This window comes from Neoarius graeffei, chromosome 11, assembly GCF_027579695.1.
Source record: "Neoarius graeffei isolate fNeoGra1 chromosome 11, fNeoGra1.pri, whole genome shotgun sequence".
Lineage (NCBI taxonomy): Eukaryota > Metazoa > Chordata > Actinopteri > Siluriformes > Ariidae > Neoarius > Neoarius graeffei.
Genome location: NC_083579.1, coordinates 5541040 through 5566639, shown reverse-complemented (window position 1 = coordinate 5566639; position 25600 = coordinate 5541040). Strand labels below are relative to the sequence as shown.

The window sequence follows — 25600 nt, the reverse complement described above, 5'->3', positions numbered from 1 at the left end:
CATGACATGGGGAGCTTGTACATCTGGGAAGGCATCATGAATGCTGAATGATATAAACACGTTTCAGAGCAATATGCTGCCATCCAGACACAATCTTTTTCAGGGAAGGCCTTCCTTCTTTCAGCAAGACAACGCCAAACCGCTTTCTGCACATATTAAAACTGCATGGCTCTGTAGTAAGAGTCCAGGTGCTAAACTGGCCTGCCTGCAGTCCAGACCGGTCTCCTATTTAAAACATTTTGCGCATTATGAAGCGCAAAATACGACAAAGATGTGAGACCCCGAACTGTTAAGCAACTGAAATTGTAGATCAGGCAAGAATGGGACGACATTTCTCTTTCAAAACTACAGCACGTGGTCTCTTCAGTTCCCAAATGTTTACGGAGTGTTGTTAAGAGTAGAGGTGATGCAACACAGTGGTAAACACTTCCCTGTCCCGACTTTTCTGAAACGTGTTGCTGACATCAAATTCAAAATGAGCAAATATTTTTCAAAAACAATAAAATTTGATATGTTGTCTTTGTACTATTTTCAATGAAATACATTATGGGGTTGCCATGCTTTGCAAATGATCACATTGTGTTTGTATTTATAGTTTACACAGCGTCCAAACTTTTTTTTGGAATTGGGGTTGTACAAAGTCTAGATTATTGGTGAATATTTTCCTCTCAATACCAAGAACACGTTAGCAGGCAGGTACGTGGTGTGCTCCTAGACAGGAAGGTTGTTCAAGGGTTCTTTAAAGGTTCGCTGGATAATTAATGAACGAATTACATCACTTAAGGTTTACATCTAAACATGTCATACGTGTCCATTTTAGAAACTGTGTGTGTATGAGTCACTCTGCGGTCTTGACGGCCTCAACGTGCAGCTATTTTCAGAGATGACCTATGCAAGTCATGTCACTTTGGCTTTGATTTTTTATTTTTTTTTAAAGCAGCACAAGTCTCATCTGGCCTGAGCCAACACAAACACACATGCCTTCATGGTCTCATACTGCTCTTTCTTTTTTTTGTTGTTGAAAAGGAGAGCAATATGTGTTTTTGTGGCACCACATGCATTCGTAACAGGAAATGAAGCATTAACAGACCTGCATCTTTACACTTGTGGGTTTTTTTTTTTTCCCCAACAGGCCAGACGTGACCCAGTGATGCCTAAGTTAATGTTTATAGTAGTGCCTGTATAGGGTGCATGCATTCCTTCCTTGTAAAGGTAAGGATTTTTCTGTCTGCCTGAATGATCACTAAATATCGTGTTTTAACACGCTCGTTCTCATGCCTCGTTATCATTTCTGTAGTAACAGCTCATTCATAGGGATTTGTATGGTGGGTGTGCCACGTAATCTGAATAATAAACAGATATGGTGAAATAACATTTGAGGGCAGAGTCTCCGGTATCAGCTCGGTGAATGCTTTCCATCTTCACAGCAGAGGAGGTTACATTTCTACAGTTTCTCCGGAACCTGACAAGCAGTGTTTCGATGCTTTGATTTGAATTTAAACAGCAACAACTGAAATGAATCAAAGCAACAATCATGAATTGATTCTTTTCTTTGATTCTTTCCCCTTTGTCATAATCACTCGTGAATTAACGGTAGCCCAGATTCTCAACAAAGTTGTAGAATATGAAACCGAATAGGATTGTATAACATCGTATCATATCGCATTTACAGTTAAATTGGTACATAATCAAATGGAATTATCAAAATGTCTAAATCTAAGGTTTACACTCCTGCTTTCTGTAAAGAGCTGTCAGTATAAACAGCAGTAATGTTATAGCTGGAGTTTGTGGGGTTTTTTTTTTTTTATTTATTCTTTTTTTTTTTTTAATCTCCACCATTTTTGTTGGAGGAGGTTATGTTTTCGCCTCCGTGTGTTTGTTTGACTGTTCCCAACGTAACTCAAAAAGTAGTGAATGGATTTGGATGAAATTTGGTGGAAAGCTGAGCCATGGGACAAGGAACAATTGATTAGATTTTGATGTAAATCTGGATATGTACACTACCGTTCAAAAGTTTGGGGTCACTTTGAAATGTCCTTATTTTTGAAAGAAAAGCACTGTTCTTTTCAATGAAGATCACTTTAAACTAATCAGAAATCCACTCTATACATTGCTAATGTGGTAAATGACTATTCTAGCTGCAAATGTCTGGTTTTTGGTGCAATATCTCCATACAGTGGTGCTTGAAAGTTTGTGAACCCTTTAAAATTTTCTATATTTTTGCATAAATATGACCTAAAACATCATCAGATTGTCACACAAGTCCTAAAAATAGGTAAAGAGAACCCAGTTAAACAAATAAGACAAAAATATTATACTTGGTCATTTATTTATTGAGGAAAATGATCCAATATTACATATCTGTGAGTGGCAAAAGTATGTGAACCTCTAGGATTAATAGTTAATTTGAAGGTGAAATTAGAGTCAGGTGATTTCAATCAATGGGATGACAATCAGGTGTGAGTGGGCACCCTGTTTTATTTAAAGAACAGGGATCTATCAAAGTCTGATCTTCACAACACATGTTTGTGGAAGTGTATAATAGTATGAACAAAGGAGGACCTCAGAAACAGCATTGTTGATGCTCATCAGGATGGAAAAGGTTACAAAAGCATCTCTAAAGAGTTTGGACTCCACCAATCCACAGTCAGACAGATTGTGTACAAATGGAGGGAATTCAGGACCATTGTTACCCTCCCCAGGAGTGGTCAACCAACAAAGATCACTCCAAGAGCAAGGCGTGTAATAGTCGGCGAGGTCACAAAGGACCCCAGGGTAACTTCTAAGCAACTGAAGGCCTCTCTCACATTGGTTAATGTTCATGAGTCCACCATCAGGAAAACACTGAACAACAATGGTGTGCATGGCAGGCTTGCAAGGAGAAAGCCACTGCTCTCCAAAAAGAACATTGCTGCTCATCTGCAGTTTGCTAAATATCACGTGGACAAGCCAGACAGCTATTGGAAAAATGTTTTGTGAAGGATGAGACCAAAATAGAACATTTTGGTTGAAATGAGAAGCCTCATGTTTGGAGAAAGGAAAACACTGCATTCCAGCATAAGAACCTTATCCCATCTGTGAAACATGGTGGTGGTAGTCTCATGGTTTGGGCCTGTTTTGTTGCATCTGGGCCAGGATGGCTTGCCATCATTGATGGAACAATGAATTCTGAATTATACCAGTGAATTCTAAAGGAAAATGTCAGGACATCTGTCCATGAACTGAATCTCAAGAGAAGGTGGGTCATGCAGCAAGACAACGACCCTAAGCACACAAGTCGTTCTACCAAAGAATGGTTAAAGAAGAATAAAGTGAATGTTTTGGAATGGCCAAGTCAAAGTCCTGACCTTAATCCAATCGAAATGTTGTGGAAGGACCTGAAGCGAGCAGTTCATGTGAGGAAACCCACCAGCATCCCAGAGTTGAAGCTGTTCTGTATTGAGGAATGGGCTAAAATTCCTCCAAGCCGGTGTGCAGGACTGATCAACAGTTACGGGAAACGTTTAGTTGCAGTTATTGCTGCACAAGGGGGTCACACCAGATACTGACAGCAAAGGTTCACATACTTTTGCCACTCACAGATATGTAATATTGGATCATTTTCCTCAATAAATAAATGACCAAGTATAATAGTTTTGTCTCATTTGTTTAACTGGGTTCTCTTTATCTACTTTTAGGACTTGTGTGAAAATCTGATGTTGTTTTAGGTCATTTTTATGCAGAAATATAGAAAATTCTAAAGGGTTCACAAACTTTCAAGCACCACTGTAGGTGTATAGAGGCCCATTTCCAGCAACTATCACTCCAGTGTTCTAATGGTACAATGTGTTTGCTCATTGCCTCAGAAGGCTAATGGATGATTAGAAAACCCTTGTACAATCATGTTAGCACAGCTGAAAACAGTTGAGCTCTTTAGAGAAGCTATAAAACTGACCTTCCTTTGAGCAGATTGAGTTTCTGGAGCATCACATTTGTGGGGTCGATTAAATGCTCAAAATGGCCAGAAAAATGTCTTGACTATATTTTCTATTCATTTTACAACTTATGGTGGTAAATAAAAGTGTGACTTTTCATGGAAAACACAAAATTGTCTGGGTGACCCCAAACTTTTGAATGGTAGTGTATGTGGATCCAGAACCCAGATATGTATGCAGATCTGGGATTTTTTATTTTTTTTTGCCTGTTCCCAACGTAACTCAAAGTAGTGAACGGATTTGGATGAAATTTGGTGTACAGCTTTATTATTATCTTAAGTTCCAGTGATTTTGATTTTGATGCGGTATGGACTCGACTCTACCGAGTGCCTTCTAGTTTTCTTTGTCTTTATTAATCTACTGTACTTCACTAGCTAGTTAGTTCATCATAATTTATTCCATTACTTTAGCTACCTTCTTTTTTTAGACAATAAATTTCCAGGCAAGCAAAAATACTGACTGGGAAGCACTTTGTGTAAATTTCCCAGTAATTAATTGATTTGTTCAACACTGAGCAGAACAGAAGAGAAATTTTGCTACCATACATTAGTTTAAAATTAACATCACTCTGAAGTTCTTAAAAAATCCCGCGGTATCTCATCTCATTATCTGTAGCCGCTTTATCCTGTTTTACAGGGTCGCAGGCGAGCTGGAGCCTATCCCAGCTGACTACGGGCGAAAGGCGGGGTACACCCTGGACAAGTCGCCAGGTCATCACAGGGCTGACACATAGACACAGACAACCATTCACACTCACATTCACACCTACGCTCAATTTAGAGTCACCAGTTAACCTAACCTGCATGTCTTTGGACTGTGGGGGAAACCGGAGCACCCGGAGGAAACCCACGCGGACACGGGGAGAACATGCAAACACCACACAGAAAGGCCCTCGCCGGCCACGGGGCTCGAACCCGGACCTTCTTGCTGTGAGGTGACAGCGCTAACCACTACACCACCGTGCCGCCCAATCCCGCGGTATAATAATATTTAAAAAAAAAGAGAGACTTATTTGGTACGCTCTGGAAAAACAATGAATATGGGTGTGTATAATTGTTGGTGTGTAAGAGGTGTATGGGTTCTAGCCCTACCTTAGCTAGAGGACAGCACTTAACACACCTTTCCTTACACAGCACTTAACACACCTTTGTCTAAATCTGACTTTCTGTCTTAGTGTCTCTACGTTTCACAGTTTGCCTGGATCTCTCTCACTCACACACACACACACACACACACAGTGTGATGAAATCTCCAGGATCAACATCAAGGATAATGCATGACTTATACACACAGCTCCATAATCCCGTCACCTGGAAATGTTCATAAACATGACGGTATGAACACACCACCACAGCTTCTTGTTTAAAAATGCTTGGATAACAAAAGAGTTCTAATAAGACCAAAGAGAACCACTGAGGATTGTGTTAGACTGGCAAATCTCCAAAAACTGAAGCGCAGAGAACAAAAAAAAAGCAAAAAAACCTGGGTCAAGAAGACGAAACCAGCTTTACCTACAGATAATATTCTCCTTTTTAACCTGGAACAGAGAAAAAACACATATGCAGCTGCATGTTTTAGTGAAACAGATGAAGAAATGCTAGCTGCGCTAATCTGATGTTAAATCTTATCACTTGGTGCAGCTATTAAAGAAACAAATACTTTATCAGGGCAGTATTCTCGTACGGGTGTCGTGTTTTCAAGCAGATGATGATTCATATTCAGTGAAGTGTTTCACTAATCTAGGATTCCTAATTATTCTGAGAAATACAGTATCACTAACTTGTATCACCCACTTCGACTAATCAGTTACGATAACACAAGATGGCTATTTTCCAATTTGTAAATCTCATCTCATCTCATTATCTCTAGCCGCTTTATCCTGTTCTACCGTACAACGGATTTTCCGCTTCACCTTACAAATCCTCCTCGTTAATCTGATAGCTTCCACAAAACCACCCAAAATTTCTCAAACATTAGCATTCATACATGTCAACCTACATGGATTTGATTCAATAAACGTAGTATACGGGCGTACAAATAAAGTTATACGGATTCTTTAAAAAAAACTTCAATATTTATTTAGAGCTATAATCAATTCCCACGATGATAGAGCGCATAACATTTACAAACGTACTGTACACCACAGGACAGCCAGTAAAGAGTCTTATGAAATCGTGCATTATCTTGTGGTAGCGAGACTTCGTTCCACTTTTGATCATGCGCACACCGCATTGCGAGAATCCCGCCAACCGGGAAGTAACATTTTGTTTGAAATGCGTATTTCCACCTGAGCGACTTTCACTAGCGACTGAAAAGATTCTGAATGGGCGCTCCGGCAAGATCAACACAGACACTTGCTGTGACATGCAGCCTCGTGAGGTATTGGTGCAGAACGCTAAAGCTGTCATGGAGTACAATTCAGAACATTAGAGTGACGCTTTGTGTTTTTGTCAAACATTGGAGCTTTGTATTCATTCTGAAGGTTTATTGTTATTAATATTGAATAAAAAGTAACTTGGATATATCATTGTTAATTATCATTCAAATTTTAGGTACATTATTTATTTTAATTTGCATCTTATAAGGATTTTATAAGGGAAATACGGATTTTGGAGGTTGGTTATACAGGTTTGATTGACCAAAGGTTGACATGTATGAGCATTGGTTATCCTGATACATATCGCTAATCTATATATTCTAATTAGTTTAATTTGCTAACCTCAATTTTCCATTTTTTTTTCCAACAAAAGTCACTCAGATTTCCCAGTTTACCTGAAACAAATCCACAGCTAGCATGATCTCATCTCATTATCTCTAGCCGCTTTATCCTTCTACAGGGTCGCAGGCAAGCTGGAGCCTATCCCAGCTGACTACGGGCGAAAGGCGGGGTACACCCTGGACAAGTCGCCAGGTCATCACAGGGCTGACACATAGACACAGACAACCATTCACACTCACATTCACACCTACGCTCAATTTAGAGTCACCAGTTAACCTAACCTGCATGTCTTTGGACTGTGGGGGAAACCGGAGCACCCGGAGGAAACCCACGCGGACACGGGGAGAACATGCAAACTCCGCACAGAAAGGCCCTCGCCGGCCCCGGGGCTCGAACCCAGGACCTTCTTGCTGTGAGGCGACAGCGCTAACCACTACACCACCGTGCTGCAGCTAGCATGATACATACAGAATTAGCATCCTAGATCTCCCACTTGGCCTTATAAAGTTCATAAACCAAAACTAGCTTTAAGACTCGACTAACCTGATAAATATTGCTAGCCTGGATTTCCCAGTTAGCCTCATCATTTTTGCTAAACCTCAAGTTTCTAGTTATTCTCTAGAATTTCACTGGGATTTCTTACTTTAACTGGGAAAGTCCCCTGAAATTGATCAGCCTGATAAATCTTGCTAATCTAGATTAGCGAGTTAAACCAATAGCAACATTTCAGCAATCTAGATTAGCGTTAACAAACTGCTAGCTCTTAGTCGCAAATATATAGACACCTACTGTATGTAGTATGGCAAAATACAGTTTCAATTTCAGCATACCGCAATATGTGAAAATAAATGAAGCGCTATGTGGTAAGGAGATACCGTTGGGATCTTGTCTTGGATGTTTATTACATCGTGATTTGATCAAACCATTCCATCATTACACAAAACTCTCTGTCTCTCTCACCGTTCTCCATGAACTCGGTGACGATGTAGATGGGTTCCTCCGTGACCACAGCGAAGAGACGTACGAGTCGTGGGTGCTGCAGGTTCTTCATCAGGTTAGCCTCGGCCAGGAAGGCGGCGATGGACATGGTGCCCGGTTTCAGACTCTTAATGGCCACTCTCCGGTTATTATTGTACAAACCTGGGTGGAGAAATAGAAGTAAAATCAATAAATCATAAAACAATATATACACTCACCGGCCACTTTAATAGGAACCTGTTCTTGATTCTAAGAACGTTTTGGGGAGAAAAAAAATCCTTAAATGTTTTTCCCCAGAATTGAAGTTTAATAAATAATACTATATCTGGTCACTCTAGGCTACGTACTTTAATTCCTAACAAATCACCAATTCTCCAGCGTACATTATGCCATAGAATGGAGATGGAGGTGAAGTAGAGGAGACCGTCAATGATGGCGTAGCTCATTCCGGTCCCGTCTAGTCCAGAAGGAATGATCTAAAGTAGGCCATCTTGCATAATAAATGTTGCAAGCTATATATAGAAGTGATATCCACCCTAGGAATACCAACCTATTTACCAGAAAGAATCCAAAACGGTGAGGAATTGACCGAGAAGAAGCGATTTTTGTTGAACTGCTCATTAAGGCTTAATTACTCCATAACTTCATTAATAATTGTAATGAAGCAAATCTGGGTAGAAGTTATATGCACCCTAGGTACCCCTACCTTCATGGCAGAAAGAATCAAAATCGGTGAAGAATTGAGGGAGAAGAAGCGATTTGTGTGGAAACTGCTCGTTAGGGATTGATTAATTACTCCATATCTTCATTATTAATTACAATTATGCAAATTTGGGTAGAAGCCATATGCACTCCAGGCAGACCGACCTTCCTGCCAAAAAGACTAAAAATTGGTAAAGAATTGAGAGAGAAGAAGCGATTTTCGTGAAATGTGGACAACGCCAGACAAACAATGGAAGACGCATGATGGCGTAAACTCATCACCTGTTGACCAGATGAGCTAAAAATACACGTTTTGGTTGATAAGATATCGAACTGCACAAACCTTACTGCAGTGTCCAGCTTGGTGTCTCCAAAGGAATTCGATTACTCTAAAGAGCAACATCTAACTTCTGATGGAATCCAAAACCTGATTGGTTGAAATTAATTTATGGGAATACAAACCATCCCAAGTCTCCCAGCTCTCCCCTACTGTTAATTGGGAGCGAATAAAATTCGATAAGCAAACGAGGTGGTGACTAAAAGCTGAGTTATTCATGCAGATATAGTAATTAGTTAATGCTGTCGTTTTTAAATAAACTTGTGGGCGGACTTTTTTTAGTTTTACTTCTATTCATGAATTAAACAATCAAATATATAATGAAATAATTCAATAATGAAATACAGTTAAATATGACAAATAATACTAGACTTAAGTCAAGGAATAAATAATCAAACGTGGCTTGAAATGTCTCAAACTGTCTTTGCTACGACACCACGTGCATCATGAAACATGTTCTATGATGATGGTGAGATTTAAGCCAGTATCTCACTGGGCTGTGACGGCTTGCGACAAATTGCGAACGTCATTTGCGAGAGAGTTTCAAAAGTGTTTTGAAACATTCGCAGGGCTTCTCAATTTCCTCACGAGTCGCAAAGTGTCGCTCCTTCATCGCTGAAATTTTGAACACGTTCAAAAAAATTTGTGCGACAAAATTTCTCTCGGGGCGGCACAGTGGTGTAGTGGTTAGCGCTGTCGCCTCACAGCAAGAAGGTCCGGGTTTGAGCCCCGTGGCCGGCGAGGGCCTTTCTGTGTGGAGTTTGCATGTTCTCCCCGTGTCCGCGTGGGTTTCCTCCGGGTGCTCCGGTTTCCCCCACAGTCCAAAGACATGCAGGTTAGGTTAACTGGTGACTCTAAATTGAGCGTAGGTGTGAATGTGAGTGTGAATGGTTGTCTGTGTCTATGTGTCAGCCCTGTGATGACCTGGCGACTTGTCCAGGGTGTACCCCGCCTTTCGCCCGTAGTCAGCTGGGATAGGCTCCAGCTTGCCTGCGACCCTGTAGAACAAGATAAAGCGGCTAGAGATAATGAGATGAGATGAAAATTTCTCTCAAAATAGCCACAAATGCGTCGCTGGTGTCGCAAAGCCGTTGCGAACCCTTCTCGAGCCAGTTTCCGTGAGGCTTCCTCTACTTCCCTGCCTGCCGAGGGAAAGCCGGGCTGCGACAGCCTGCGACTAGTTGAAGACACAACAATTGCAGTAAAATATGCGAATATCAATTCAGTGTGATTCCAAGTGAAAAAGTACAAAGAGACATGCTAGGTGTCATGGTGACACAAAATTGAAGTATATTTACCTCAGACATGAATGTGCACGGCTTTCTATTGTTCTGACTGTGATCAGAACAGGATACAGACAATACAAAAGAAGAAAAAAGTCCCAAACACAGATGGAGTGTAGAGATAGCATCCTTATTGCTGTCATCATGACACTGCAGCTTCCTGTTTAAGGCTAAATAACAAACGAGTGCCGACGAAATGAGCAAAGTGACCCGATTACGTGACACACCGATTACAATCAGCTAATCCCAGAAACATGAGCAATAAAACGCAGTGAATGGAACGTTATGTCTGTGAGAACATGTGGGACTGGAAATATCCTGATTTAACATTTATTCTGATACTTTTATTCCGATCAAAATTTCAAAAGTTAGTCAGAAACTTGTCTTCGACTCACATTTCTCAGTTAGCATGATGCATTTTACTAGCCTAGCTTTCCTGATTAGCCTGCTGGATTTCATTAGCATAGATCTCGTTTGCTAGCGTGTTATATTTTCCCAGCTTATCTTTCCTAGTTTCACTCACTCAGTTTTCCAACTTAATTAGCTTAATTAAAACCTTTTTGATTCGATTTTCTAGCTGGCAAATTTCATTACACCACAGCACTCCTGAAATCTGGATTCTGATTGGTCGGATGGTGTTGATTAATTTTCTCTAACAGCAGATCCGACAGTAATGTAGCTACACTCATCGGCCACTTTAATAGGAACTTGTTCTTGGCTGCAGGAGTGGAACCCAGTGTGTTGTTCTTTCTCCTGTTGCATGCTGAGATGCTTTTCTGCTCACCACGGTTGTAAAGAGTGATTATATGAGTTACTATATCCTTCCTGACCAATAAAAAAGCTCAAACTACCTCAAATCTGTCCATTTTCTGATCTCTGACCTCTCTTATCAACAAGGCGTTTGTTTCCACCCACAGAACTGTTGCTCACTTGATGTTTTTTGTTTTTCGCACCATTCTGTGTAAACTCTAGAGACTGTTGTGTGTGTGAGAACCCCAGGAGATCAGCAGTTTCTGAAATACTCAAACCAGCAGTCCATCTGGCTCAAACCAGCACCCATGCCACAGTGAAAGAAATTGTGAGATCACAATTTTTCCCATTCTGATGTTTGGACATTGTGAACATTAATTAACTGAAGCTCTTGATTTGTATCTGCGTGATTTGACGCATCGTGCTGCTGTCGAGGGATCGGCTGATTAGAGAACCGCATCAAACAGCAGGTGTTTTGCATGGGGGTATTAAATTATATTAACGTGCTCATTCTAAAGTGCTATCATTACTATAGTAACAACGTTTATAGAAGGAGTCTCCAGTGTTCACGCTTTGTAACAGTCCGAGGTAAAGGTAGCTGCCGTAACGTAAGTGAGAACAGGAACAGAATTGATTTGTTAGTGATTGATGTCAGACAAGATTAAAAAATAATGACAAATCGATTAAAAAAGTACGTGTTTTTGTTTTTCATTTTATTTTTTATTTGTTCATCATCACACCACCCTGTTTTTCATTCTATTCCTATAACAGCACAATACTGTGTTTTATTTCTATCCACATTCACTGGTTATGAGGAATCACACGCTCTGATTGGTTACTCTACTACTAGGCTATCAGCTCATATATCGTGAGTAGAGAAAAACAAACTGGCAGAGTGCATCAAGTCAGATACACTACCGTTCAAAAGTTTGGGGTCACCCAGACAATTTTGTGTTTTCCATGAAAAGTCACACTTTTATTTACCACCATAAGTTGTAAAATGAATAGAAAATATAGTCAAGACATTTTTCTGGCCATTTTGAGCATTTAATCGACCCCACAAATGTGATGCTCCAGAAACTCAATCTGCTCAAAGGAAGGTCAGTTTTATAGCTTCTCTAAAGAGCTCAACTGTTTTCAGCTGTGCTAACATGATTGTACAAGGGTTTTCTAATCATCCATTAGCCTTCTGAGGCAATGAGCAAACACATTGTACCATTAGAACACTGGAGTGAGAGTTGCTGGAAATGGGCCTCTATACACCTATGGAGATATTGCACCAAAAACCAGACATTTGCAGCTAGAATAGTCATTTACCACATTAGCAATGTATAGAGTGGATTTCTGATTAGTTTAAAGTGATCTTCATTGAAAAGAACAGTGCTTTTCTTTCAAAAATAAGGACATTTCAAAGTGACCCCAAACTTTTGAACGGTAGTGTATATCGCTTTATCAAGTATTTAAAATAAACAGAAATAGCTAAAAGAATATAGTGTTTTTTTTTTTCTTCCAATATCTCCTGTTCCACACTCCAGCCCAGTCAGTGGCAGTAAAGCACCTTTAAGTTGGTTTGCCAAACACTAAAAAAAAAAACCAAAAGAAGAAGAAAAACAAAATGGCGGAGCGTGTTGCTGAACCAACCGAGGACGAAATAAAAACTACTCGAAAACAAAACCGCAAAAAAAAGTGCAACAAAATATGGAATGAAAGTATTTAATGGGAAGAATGTATCTTAAAAAAAAACAAGATTATTATTATCGCATTTTTCACTAATTGCTCCTGTCATTTCACCGGTTTGTTTACATTCTGAGCGGAAATTATTTTGCCAGATGTTTTTGTATAAAGTTTTTATTTGTTGAATTTGCAAAAAAATAAAAATGCTCTGTTTCTCAAAATCCAGTGACTGTGGAGAGAATAAAACAGTTATTCCACTCAATCTCGTTGTACATGGCTTGTAGACAACACGGTGCTAGGCACCTCGTCAGCTATCAGCTCGTGTACAGCTTGATTTAGTGGAATAACTGTCAATTATCCCTTATTTAAACTTTAACTAGATTGGATAGTGATTACTTATTGGGGGAAGCCATGGCCTAATGGTTAGAGAAGCCACTTTGGGACCAAAAGGTTGTTGGTTTGAGTCCCTGGATCAGCAGGAATGTCCTTAAAATACGGTAGGTACCTAATCCCCAGCTGCTTGTTGTACAGTACGTCACTCTGTATAAGAATGTCTGTAATATTGTAACAATTGGAGTATTTTGATGAATTATTAGCTCAGTACAGTTTATATAGTGCACTAACCTCGACTTTATTAGCATACTGTAGATCACCTCTTTATCCTTTTAAATTTCCTAAACCGCATTTATGAATAACCTGGATTTAAGAGATTTCCGGAACATTTTCAGCGACATGCCTTGAGATTTCAGTAATCCGGATTTCACAGTTGATTCGACAAACTTTTTCATAATTTAAAGATAAATTCTTTTTATGGACATTTCTATCGTGCACAATAGACTTTTCGTACTAAAGAAATCCTGCTGTTCAGAAAAAGCCCTCTGGTTTGTCAGGCATGGCGGCCCAACACTTTATTCAGCGCTTTGTAGCATCAAAGGAGATTGACTGACTCTAATTGCTGTGTGCTCAGGTTAAAACACGTTTCTTCACATCTGTCACTTATTCACTGGATTCCAAATGGCTTAGCACGGAGACACAGATTCAAGTTGATTCCTGACCAAATTCACAGAGGCGTTTAAACAAACACAGAAGAACTCCCAGAGACAGGGCGGTCCACCAACGGACACACACAGACTGTGCTAAATATTTCTTTCTTGTGTGAGTTATGATGTTCACGACTTGTTCAGTCATCAGTGTTTGGCAAAGCGGCGCCACTGAACGCACCCCAACCTTGAAGCGGGTCTCTTTGTGGTCTGTACAGCTGCCAGGAGCATTACAGGGAAATGGACATCACTGACAGTAAACATAAGACAAGACTGGAAGGGTTTACTGAGCAGCCAGACGTCTCACGCTACTAAATGTGCAGGTTGCATCCCTTGTAAACTCCCTGTTTTACATGTTCAAGGCTGTTCATGGCCTCACTCCTTCCTACCTACAAGGCCTGGTACACCCTTACACCACTTCCCACAGCTTAAGATTGTGGTTTATTAGTGATTCCCAAGTATAGGCTGTCTTCCATGGGTGGTAGAGCTTTTCAGTGCTTCCCAAAAACCTATACTGTCAGAAATAGGTCTACAGTAGGAGCCCATTTCTGTTCTCCAAGGTACAATCTACACTAATGTACCCCCTAGGGCTCATTATAGGACCTCAGGGTAACTATATGTTCCTTTTTCAGCCTCGGTCACAACCGGTCGTACGTGCTCCTACGGCCAGTCTACGTGCAAAAAAAAACGCAAGAAACGCACGGAGAGTGCGCGTGAAACGCACGGAGGGCGCGCGTGTGACGTGCTGATTTTCGAGCCGTAGACTGGCCGCAGAGGTTCTTTGTCATGTCAAACAAACTCTACGGGCGCTTACATTTTTTTCAGGTTGCAAGACAAACTTGCGGCTTTCTCCACGAACAAAAAAAACGCAGCGATTTGGGAAATGCCAAAAAATCGTACGTCTGGTTGTGACCTAGGCTTTAGGGCCAAAACAGTACATATATGTTCCCAAGCAATATATAAAGGGTACAAATAAGTACCGTAGAGGGTACTGATCCAATGACAAGCTGGTGTACCCCTAAAGGTACTTTGTTTTCTGAGAGTGTACTTTGTGAAGTAGGAGAAATCATGGCCTAATGGTTAAAGAAGCAGCTTTGGGACCAAAAGGTTGCTGGTTTGATTCCCTGGACCAGCCAGAATGGCTGAAGTGATCCTTGAGCAAGGTACCTAACCCCAGGCTGCTGTGGATAAGAGTGTGTGAATGGTGCAATATAAATTGAATTTATTGTTATCAATAATAATTAAAATTTCCAATCGACCTTTTTTCTTATTTATACAAATAACCCGCAAAATGTGTCAGATTTAAAAATGGTCTAAGCAATGTCTGACGTTAGCACAAGTGTATTACATAAGCCATGGCCTAAAAGTTAGAGAAGCAGCTTTGGTACCAAAAGGTTGCTGGTTTGATGCCCTGGACTAGCAGGAATGGCTGAAGTGCCTTTGAGCAAGGCACCTAAGCCCCAACTGCTCCTGAGGCTGGACGCTGCTCTGGATAAGAGCGTCTGCTAAATGCTGTTAATTAACGTAATATAGCTATGTGGCGAAACTGCTTGTCTGCCTTTTTATAGACACGCCCCCAGATCCCTTGACTCCACCCCCATCTCAGATCTCCGTGTGTTGGGAAAGGAAATCATAGCGGCCCAGCACTGAGTATAAAAATTCAAGCCATGCTTCTCGAATAAACGTATCCAAGATGAAGAACTGGAGCTGGATGCAGAATTAACGTCACTGATCCTGGACACAGTTTGTATAAATGTACACAGTCTGTGTGAAGCGTTAAGCTCTTTTCATAGCCAGGTTTCCATAACAAATCTAGTACAACCCCAATTCAAAAAAAAGTTGGGACGCTGTGTAAAACATAAATAAAAACAGAATGTGACGATTTGCAAATCATGGAGCCCCTGTAGTGTATTTCATTGAAAATAATACAAAGACAACATATCAAATGTTGAAACAGAAATTTCATCGTTTTTTGGAAAATATTTGCTCATTTTGAATTTGATGTCAGCAACACGTTTCCAAAAAGTAGGGAAAGAAGACCTGAAAAAGTTGTCATGCTAAAAAAACTAATTAGGTTAATTGTCATCAGGTCAGTAAGATGATTGGGTACAAAAAGAGCATCCCAGATAGGCGGAGTCTCTCAGAAGTAAAGATGGGGTGGGGTTTACTGCTCTGTGAAAGACTGTGTGGGCAAACAGTGCAACAATTTAAGAATAACATTCCTCAATGTAAAACTGCAAAGAATTCTGGGATCACATCATCTATGGTGCATAATACCATTAAAAGATTCAGAGAATCTGGAGAAATCTCTGTATGCCAGAGACAAGGCTGAAAACTGACATTGGATGGCTGTGATCTTCAGGCCCTCAGGAGACACTGCATTAAAAGCAGACATGTGTCTGTAGTGGAAATCACTGTATGGGCTCAGGAACACTTCGGAAAACCATCGTCTGTGAAAACAGTTCATTACTGCGTCCACAAATGCAAGTTAAAACCAGATATAAACATCTTTTACCATCTTTTATGATGGACAGAGGTGAAGTGGAAAACTGTCCCGAGGTCTGATGAATCAAAAGCAGAAATTCTTTTTAGAAGTCATGGACACCACGTCCTCCAGGCTAAAGAGGAGAGGGACCATCTGGCTTGTTATCAGCGCACAGTTCAAAAGCAGCATCTGTGATGGTATGAGGGGGTGTTAGTGCACATGACATGGGGAGCTTGTACATCTGGGAAGGCATCATGAATGCTGAATGATATAAACATGTTTCAGAGCAATATGCTCCCATCCAGACACAATCTTTTTCAGGGAAGGCCTTCCTTCTTTCAGCAAGACAACGCCAAACCACTTTCTGTACATTATTAAAACTGCATGGCTCTGTAGTAAGAGTCCAGGTGCGAAACTGGCCTGCCTGCAATCCAGACCTGTCTCCTATTTAAAACATTTGGCGCGTTATGAAGCGCAAAATACGACAAAGATGTGAGACCCCGAACTGTTGAGCAACTGAAATTGTATATCAGGCAAGAATGGGACGACATTTCACTTTCAGAACTACAGCACGTGGTCTCTTCAGTTCCCAAATGTTTACGGAGTGTTGTTAAAAGTAGAGGTGATGCAACACAGTGGTAAACACTTCCCTGTCCCGACTTTTCTGAAAAGTGTTGCTGACATCAAATTCAAAATATAAAAAGCATATATTTTTCAAAAGACAATAAAATTTTTCAGTTTCAATATGCTGTCTTTGTACTATTTTCAATGAAATACAACATAGGCTTTCCATGATTTGCAAATTATCTCATCTCATCTCATCTCATCTCATTATCTGTAGCCGCTTTATCCTGTCCTACAGGGTCGCAGGCAAGCTGGAGCCTATCCCAGCTGACTACGGGCGAAAGGCGGGGTACACCCTGGACAAGTCGCCAGGTCATCACAGGGCTGACACACAGACACAGACAACCATTCACACTCACATTCACACCTACGCTCAATTTAGAGTCACCAGTTAACCTAACCTGCATGTCTTTGGACTGTGGGGGAAACCGGAGCACCCGGAGGAAACCCACGCGGACACGGGGAGAACATGCAAACTCCACACAGAAAGGCCTTCGCCGGCCACGGGGCTCGAACCCGGACCTTCTTGCTGTGAGGCGACAGCGCTAACCACTACACCACCGTGCCGCCCCGCAAATGATCACATTCTGTTTTTATTTACAGTTTACACAGCGTCCCAATTTTTTTGGAATTGGGGTTGTGGATACATTTTTATCATGTTGACAGCTAGGTAAGGTCATGCTCCGGATGAAACGCCTCTCCTCTATGGAAATGTATGTCATGCTAGTTAGCTGGTACAGATGGTCAGGGGAGACGCACATTCAAAAAAAAAAAAAGAAAGTAAGGAAGAAAAGGAAACAGGATAACGAAGGGGCTCTTTTCATTCGTTATGTGGTTCAGAGCATTAAATGTAACTATAAACAGATAAAAAAAAGTAATCATTGGAAAGTTGGTGTGGTGTAAGAGGAATAAAACATCTTTATCGAATGAAACAGAACCATGATAGACACAAGATGGCAGTTTGGGGGTTTTCGGTTTGTTTTAGTTGTTTTGAATGGTTATTACTGACCCATCCAGACTTCTCCAAACTGTCCCTGTCCCAGTCGTCTCTCCAGGTTGAGCGACTCGCGCGAAATCTCCCACTCGTCCTGCCACCATGGCTTCTGAGGCATTCGTGTCTGGCACGGTTTCACCAGACGTGTGCACAAACCGTCTGCATCTCCTGCACAGAGAAAGAGAAGGAGAGAGAGAACAATACCTGAGGTTGAACAATGAGCTCTCTTTGATCACAAAGGAAATGATAAACGGGTTTCAGCATACAGCCTGAAGCCACACGCTGACGGAAACCAAGCAAAGTGTTTCAGGTCTTTGATGACTTGTAGCTCGTGTAGCTCGAGCTGCACCATTTCTTCCATTGTTGGGTGAGAGGTTGAAATCATGGCCCCCTACTCCAACACACCGACTTAAAACACACGTATAGAAAAGATATTCTATACCTTTTTTTTAATGTGATAAAGCAAGCGCAATACAGGAAGCTGAAAGCTCTTGTACAGAATCATACAGCGTTCATGTTTTTATCTGACGTAAAGCTAGCTGCTGCGATAAAGTGTGTATCAGTTAAAATACTCAAATATCTCTCTTTACAATTGCATACGAGATTCATGAGGATTGTCTTCTTGTATGTGTGTGTAAACGTTAAAAGTCGATAGCTAATGAAGCAGCTAGCTTTGTAGCTACCGTATTTTAAAGTAGTGCTGCTGTTTTGTTTTGTTTTTTTAAATTAAATCCAAGTTAAAAGTAATCAATGATATGCTGTAGTGAAGCTACAGGTATGTAATGAGAACAGCATGCCTTATCTTATCGTGTTACTCTGAAACTATAAAGCATAAACTCTTCTGTCCTGAAAGTTTACAGTGTCAAGTTTACAAAGCGCTAGCAGTGGAGACTCATTCAAAAACAAGACCTTATTCTTTCTTTTGTCGTAGGCGTGTCATGGGCGTGTCCGTTAGTTAGCCGTAAGTTTCCGAACGTCTGGCGTGTTTAGAGTTACGTACGTGAGTAATGTTTCACCAGCTCGGCCAGGGAGTTGAAGGAGATCTTGCTGGTGATGTAGAAGCCGCCGGCGTCCAGGTTGCGGATTCTGTAGTGCTTGATGACATCACCTTGATTGTGATCCAGATCTCGCAGAGAGAGAGAGAAGCTGCCTGTAAAGCAGAGAGATATTCATGTTTATATTCGATCCACATTCACTGGATATGAGCAATCGTGCGCTCTGATTGGCTACTCTACTACTAGGATATCAGCTCATATACCATGAGTAGAGAAAAACAAAATGGCAGAGCGTGTTTCTGAATCAACCGAGGGCGAAATAAAAACTCTACTCGAAAACAAAACCTCAGAAAATAAAAAAAGAAACAAAATACAATGGAATAAAAGTATTTGATGGTAAGAACATATCTTTTTAAAAAGTGTTCAAGAATTATTATTATTATTATTATTATTATTATTATTATTATTATTATTGTTAACCTCAACCTCAACTTGGTCTGTTATTATTCACCAATATTCACTTTACCGTCGGAGAATGATTGTTAATTATTCTCTCCACATTCACTGGATATGAGCAATCGTGTGCTCTGATTGGCTACTCTACTACTAGGATATCAGCTCATATACCGTGAGTAGAGAAAAACAAAATGGCGGAGTGTATTGCTGAACCAACTGAGGACGAAATAAAATCTCTACTTGAAAACAAAACCACAAAAAAAAGTGCAACAAAGTATGGAATAAAAGTACAGTGAGAGTAAAAAGTATTTGATCCCTTGCTGATTTTGTTGGTTTGCCCACTAATAAAGACATGATCATTCTATACTTTTAATGGTAGATGTATTCCAACATGGAGAGACAGAATATCAAAACGAAAATCCAGAAAATAACTTTAAAGAATATATTTTAATTGATTTGTATTTCATTGAGGGAAATAAGTATTTGATCCCTCTAGCCAAAAGCACTTAATACTTGGTGGCAAAGCCTTTGTTTGCAAGCACAGCAGACAGACGTTTGTTGTACTGTAGTTAACCACAAGGTTAGCACGCATATATCAGGGGGAATTTTGGCCCACTCTTCTTTGCAGATCCTCTCTAAATCATTAAGGTTGGTGGGCTGTCGCTTGGCAACTCGGACCTTCAGCTCCCTCCATATATTTTCGATTGGATTGAGGTCCGGAGACTGGCTGGGCCACTCCATGACCTTAATGTGGTTCTTCTTGAGCCACTCCTTTGTTGCCTTTGCTGTATGCTTCAGGTCGTTGTCATGTTGGAAGACCCAACCACGGCCAATTTTCAACTTCCTGGCAGAGGGGAGGAGGTTGTCCCTCAGGACTGAATGATACATGGCTCCATCCATCTTCCCACTGATGTGGTGAAGTAGCCCTGTGCCCTTGGCAGAGAAACACCCCCAAAACATAATGCTTCCACCTCCATGCTTGACAGTGGGCACAGTGTTCCTGGGGTCATAGGCAGCATTTTTCTTCCTCCACACATGACGAGTAGAGTTTAGGCCAAATAGTTCAATTTTGGTCTCGTCTGACCACAGAACTTTCTCCCAATCACTTTGTACATCTTTGAGGTGATCATTGGCATACTTTAGGCGGGCCTCCACATGTGCCTTCTTAAGCAGGGGTACCTTTCAGGCACTGCGGGATTTTAATCCATTGCGGCGCAAAGTGTTGCCAATTGTTTTCCTGGTGACTGTGGTCCCAGCTGCCTTGAGGTCATTCACTAACTCCCGCTGTGTGGTTGCAGGCGGATTTCTCACAGTTCTCATGATCATTGCCACCCCACGAGGTGAAATCTTCTGTGGAGCACCAGACCGAGGTCTACTGATGGTCACGTTATACTTCTTAAATTTTCTCACAATTGCACCAATGGTTGTTACTTTAATACCCAGCATCTTGCTAATGTTTTTGTAGCCCATTCCAGATTTGTGCAGGTCAACAATCCTGTCTCTGAGGTCCTGAGAGAGTTCTTTGGTCTTACCCATGTTGGAGAGTTTGGAATCTGTCTGATTGTCTGATTCTGTGAACAGGTGTCTTTCATACAGGTGATTAGTTAGAACAGGCGTCTTCAATTCAGGTAACAAGTTGATTGGGAGTGTCTAACTGGTCTGTGAAAGCCAGAACTCCGAATGCATACTAGGGGATCAAATACTTATTTCCCTCAATGAAATACAAATCAATATATTCTTTAAAGTTATTTTCTGGATTTTCTTTTTGATATTCTGTCTCTCCATGTTAGAATACATTTACCATTAAAAGTATAGAATGGGGTGGCACGGTGGTGTAGTGGTTAGCACTGTCGCCTCACAGCAAGAAGGTCCGGGTTCGAGCCCCGTGGCCGGCGAGGGCCTTTCTGTGCGGAGTTTGCATGTTCTCCCCGTGTCCGCATGGGTTTCCTCTGAGTGCTCCGGTTTCCCCCACAGTCCAAAGACATGCAGGTTAGGTTAACTGGTGACTCTAAATTGACCGTAGGTGTGAATGTGAGTGTGAATGGTTGTCTGTGTCTATGTGTCAGCCCTGTGATGACCTGGCGACTTGTCCAGGGTGAACCCCGCCTTTCGCCCGTAGTCAGCTGGGATAGGCTCCAGCTTGCCCGCGACCCTGTAGAACAGGCTAAAGCGGCTACAGATAATGAGATGAAGTATAGAATGATCATGTCTTTATTAGTGGGCAAACCAACAAAATCAGCAAGGGATCAAATACTTTTTACTCTCACTGTATTTGATGGTAAAAACGTATCTCTTTTAAAAATTATTTTTCAAGAATTATTATTATTATTATTATTATCACATTTTTCACAAATTGCTCCTGTCATTTTGCCGGTTTGTTTACATTCAAAGCGGAAATGATTTTGTCGGACGTTTTGCATGAAGTTTTTATTGATTGAATTTGCAAGAAATAAAAATGCTCTGTTTCTCAAAATCCAGTGAATGTGGACAGAATAAAACTGTTATTCCACTCAATCTGGTCGTACATGGCCTATAGACAACTATCAGCTCATGTACGACTCGATTTTGTGGAATAACTGAATTATTTTCATGTTTTTATTCTTCATTAACACTGTTTTGAATCTGAATACCGTATTACGTTCACATGGATTTTTGCTTCACTTTCTTTTCCCCCAAATGACGCTCCCAGCATCGCCCTCACTAACTGACGAACACCTCATATTGACTTACATGACATTAGATGGCTTGTTTATTGTGCTTACAATTATGTAAATTATCATCATATCATCTGCTGAATTCTTGATTCTTGTTGATCAGAAATGAATCGGTGCTGATTAGTTTTCTAGAACAGCAGTGCAGGTTTATTATTCATGCGCTCGTTTGTTATGAATACATTATCGTTTCTATAGTAACAGCTCATTCACCGGGACGTGTACGATGAGATGTTGGTTTATAACATTTGTGCTGGGAAGGACTGTTTATAGCTCCTATAACGTAACTGAGAACATTAATGTATAAAACATATGATGTGTTGTTCTTTAATAAATTAAAAGGATGCGTAACTGCTTTGTGACCTGCTCTTAGAGGAAAATAATCAACTTCAGGATAGTAATAGGAACTCCGTGTCATTATACTGCATCACTGTTGATTTATTTTCTGAAAACAAGCACAGCTAATAAGGCACTCGTTTTAGAAAAACCAATGGTCGGAATATCAGGTGAAAATTCAAATTTAACCCAAATTGCTTCTTGTTGAATTCAGAATTGATATATTACAAATCAAAGATTGAAAAAAAAAAAAACGGCTTAATTTTTAGGAAACGGCCGTAATATTCTGTATGAGGATCACATGGTCCAAAATGGGCCTCATTAACCAATGAGATCAAAAGTTTTTTCTTCATAACTTTTCTATTTTTCAAGATATTTACATGGAAATTGGTAGGAACATAGATGGTTGGATACTAAATACAAAGTTTGAAACATTAGTATTTAATTAGTATTAATTATGCTCATTCAGTAAAAAACGTTAAATCGGTACACTCAATAAAAAAGTAATAAAAGATTATTTCTAATCCCCTCTTTGTGCTCTGTAGGACTTTGTATTTCTCAAAAGTAGGGCCTAATAGTGTTTATATGAAAGAATATAAATGATTATTTCGATTAATATTCACAGCTTTCAAGGTGATCCTCAAAAAAACTGTCTGATCCACATCCAATAAACAATTCACATTAACTGAACTGAAATTGACACTCGTGCTTCTGACTCCCGTTTTTTTAAAATCTCATCCCGACCACTAAGATCTCAATATTTTTCATCAAAACAATGCCAGTTATATTCTAAACTAAGATAGTTATTTATATACATGAATCGGTTTGATTTGAAAAAATAAGTAGGTAAAGCTACAAAAACTCACCTCAGAGTCTCCCGTGAATCATAACATCAAAACTAGCAGACGGAAAATTTTGCTGAATCCTTCATCAGAAACAGTGAGAGCGAGAGAACATCCCTATATAAGTGATCTGATTGATATTCACGAGTAATCCAGTGGGAAACCGATCAGAAGAGAGAGAGAGAGAGAGAGAGCCTGAGCGCTTTTCCGTGACTCAAAAAGAAAAGCACCGGCAGTTTCCTGATGTCCCGCGAGCTGAGTTTTTACTCTGTTATACCGACTTCAACCTGCCGTTACTCCCAAAGTCCTGAACAGATCTGAACCAGATACATTTCTTTAGAAAGCAGAGATTATAAGCTTTTTAATGAGAGCATTCACGATGGAAAATATTCAAGAGTTAAGCAACGCCAGGTTTGAAAACTTAGATGAGCGTCTGCATGGATAGTTTTCACAGCACCGCCAGTGAGAGTTTGATATGCCTACTAACGGGGGAGAAAAAAATTATTTAAGCTCCGCCCTAATACTGTATTAGTAAGGAATGATGTAATCTGGTGGGGTGGCACGGTGGCGTAGTGGTTAGCGCTGTCGCCTCACAGCAAGAAGGTCCGGGTTCGAGCCCCGTGGCCGGCGAGGGCCTTTCTGTGCGGAGTTTGCATGTTCTCCCCGTGTCCGCGTGGGTTTCCTCTGGGTGCTCCGGTTTCCCCCACAGTCCAAAGACATGCAGGTTAGGTTAACTGGTGACTCTAAATTGAGCGTAGGTGTGAATGTGAGTGTGAATGGTTGTCTGTGTCTGTGTCAGCCCTGTGATGACCTGGCGACTTGTCCAGGGTGTACCCCGCCTTTCGCCCGTAGTCAGCTGGGATAGGCTCCAGCTCGCCTGCGACCCTGTAGAACAGGATAAAGCGGCTAGAGATGATGAGATGAGATGAGATGTAATCTGGTGGGAGAAAATCTTCAGAATGGATTCAGATTAAGATCTGAATAAAGTAGAAATCAATTTACAGATTCGTAATCACTGAATCATTTCATCAATGTAAAGTTTCTTCTTCACATCCTGCCTGATTCCTTCATACAAAAACGATTCCTTAATGTCAGATTTATCTAAAATCCTTCCTCATTTCTTGCCATTTTGAGTTTTTCATTCGTTCTCTGTATGATCAGGTAATTTTGCGTATTTCAGGCAAACGACGCAAAATGATCTGCTAACAGAAAACGACGAAGTCTAAAACGCGAAAGTTTTTCTTTTATCGTAATCTCACAAGCAGAAAACTTTTCCGGAGATCAGTTTTCAGTCTATATGCAAGTATGAATTGGTACGATTTTTTTTTTTTTGTGATGTTTTGCATATTTTCCTGATGTGGCTGCAGCGTTAGAAACCGGATCTGCCAGTGTTAGCGCTTCCTCGTTGATCTATTTATTTATTAACTCTTACTGTTCATTCATGCGACTGATGACTTGAGCAGGAAGTGTATCGTGTTTGTGTGTCGCAATGGTTGTGATGTTTGTTCCTCTCGTTACCTGGCGTGGTCTCGCTCTCTCGGATCAGGAAGGAGCCCTGTGTGTTGCCGGGGGCCAGCAGGAGCCTCATGGCATCGATTCTGGAGAGATTCTTAAAAAACCAGCTGGAACAACAACAACAAAAAAAAACACACAGTCATATACGGAGCTGGAGGAAGCTGTACTTATTCATAGCTCAGCAGATTTTCCCTCCTCCTGCACACATGAAACTGAAATGTTTCTCGTCTTTATGATCAGTCAGGGAGGCCTCGGGACGCTGCTGTGATGACATTTAAGGGGTATTTCAGAGGCATTTCCTCACTCACCCCTGCAGTCACCTACACATTTCTGTTCCCCTCTGGTGTCGTGTCTTTTTAACAAGTCCACCGTAGGATCAAAAATGACATCACTGAGCCTTTCTGAACGTCACTGAACATCCATCTGAGATTCGTAGCTACTGCTGTAATCATAAACACTGTCCTGCTGCTGTTACTCTCTTTCACAGCACGGCACGCTTGGTGCTGCTCAGCTTCATGCTCCTGCACCTGGATAAGAACCACTGGGTGACCCGGATCCGGGCCCGGCTTCCTTTGAGTCTGGTTCCTCTCGAGGTTTCTTCCTCGTGTCCTCTCCGTCCCCTCTGCTGCGTTCATTAGGAAGCAAAATCTACATCGGGATTGTTGTAAATCTTCTGCGTGGCCCTCAGTGGTCCTCATTGATCAAATGGGATGCGAACTAATTTATTCGTAACATTGTTTGTAGAAGGTTTTACACAAGATATTTGTGACAATCCAGCACGCTGGGAACAATTTCATTTCCAGGAGAGATATTCAGCCGTGTTCTTGTTGTAAATGTCTACTGCAATTAGCCGAGCTTTAACAGGACAGACAGACAGACAGACAGGGAAGACAGAACTTTTACCGCTGTACTATTGAGAGTATATTGACAGGTAACATCGTAGTGTGGCTACTTCACATGATCTTAATCTTCTAGCAAGGGTGGTCAAAACTGCCTCTAGAATTATTGGGGCTCCACTTGAACCGCTCCAAAATATATACTGGAAACGCAGTACTAAGAAGGCACTAAGTATTATTTGGGATTCTAGTCATCCCGCACACAATTTCTTCTCCCACATCCCATGAGGGAGGCGTTTGCAGAGTATCCCAACATGCACACCACGTTTCAGGGATAGTTTTTACCCCC

At 40.9% G+C, this 25600-nt stretch overlaps 1 protein-coding gene across 4 annotated transcripts in view; it reads right to left on the bottom strand.

Annotated features, from left to right (window-relative positions):
- lck (LCK proto-oncogene, Src family tyrosine kinase) overlaps window positions 1-25600 on the bottom strand; it is a 79635-nt gene that overhangs the window by 26065 nt on the left and 27970 nt on the right. For all 4 annotated transcript variants that reach the window (XM_060933308.1, XM_060933310.1, XM_060933311.1 and 1 more), the window contains exons 6-9: window positions 24419-24522; window positions 18561-18710; window positions 17576-17728; window positions 7654-7833 (exon numbers count right to left, since the gene is read on the bottom strand). In XM_060933308.1, coding sequence (XP_060789291.1) covers window positions 7654-7833; window positions 17576-17728; window positions 18561-18710; window positions 24419-24522 — 587 coding nt within the window. The remainder of the gene's footprint in view (window positions 1-7653; window positions 7834-17575; window positions 17729-18560; window positions 18711-24418; window positions 24523-25600) is intronic.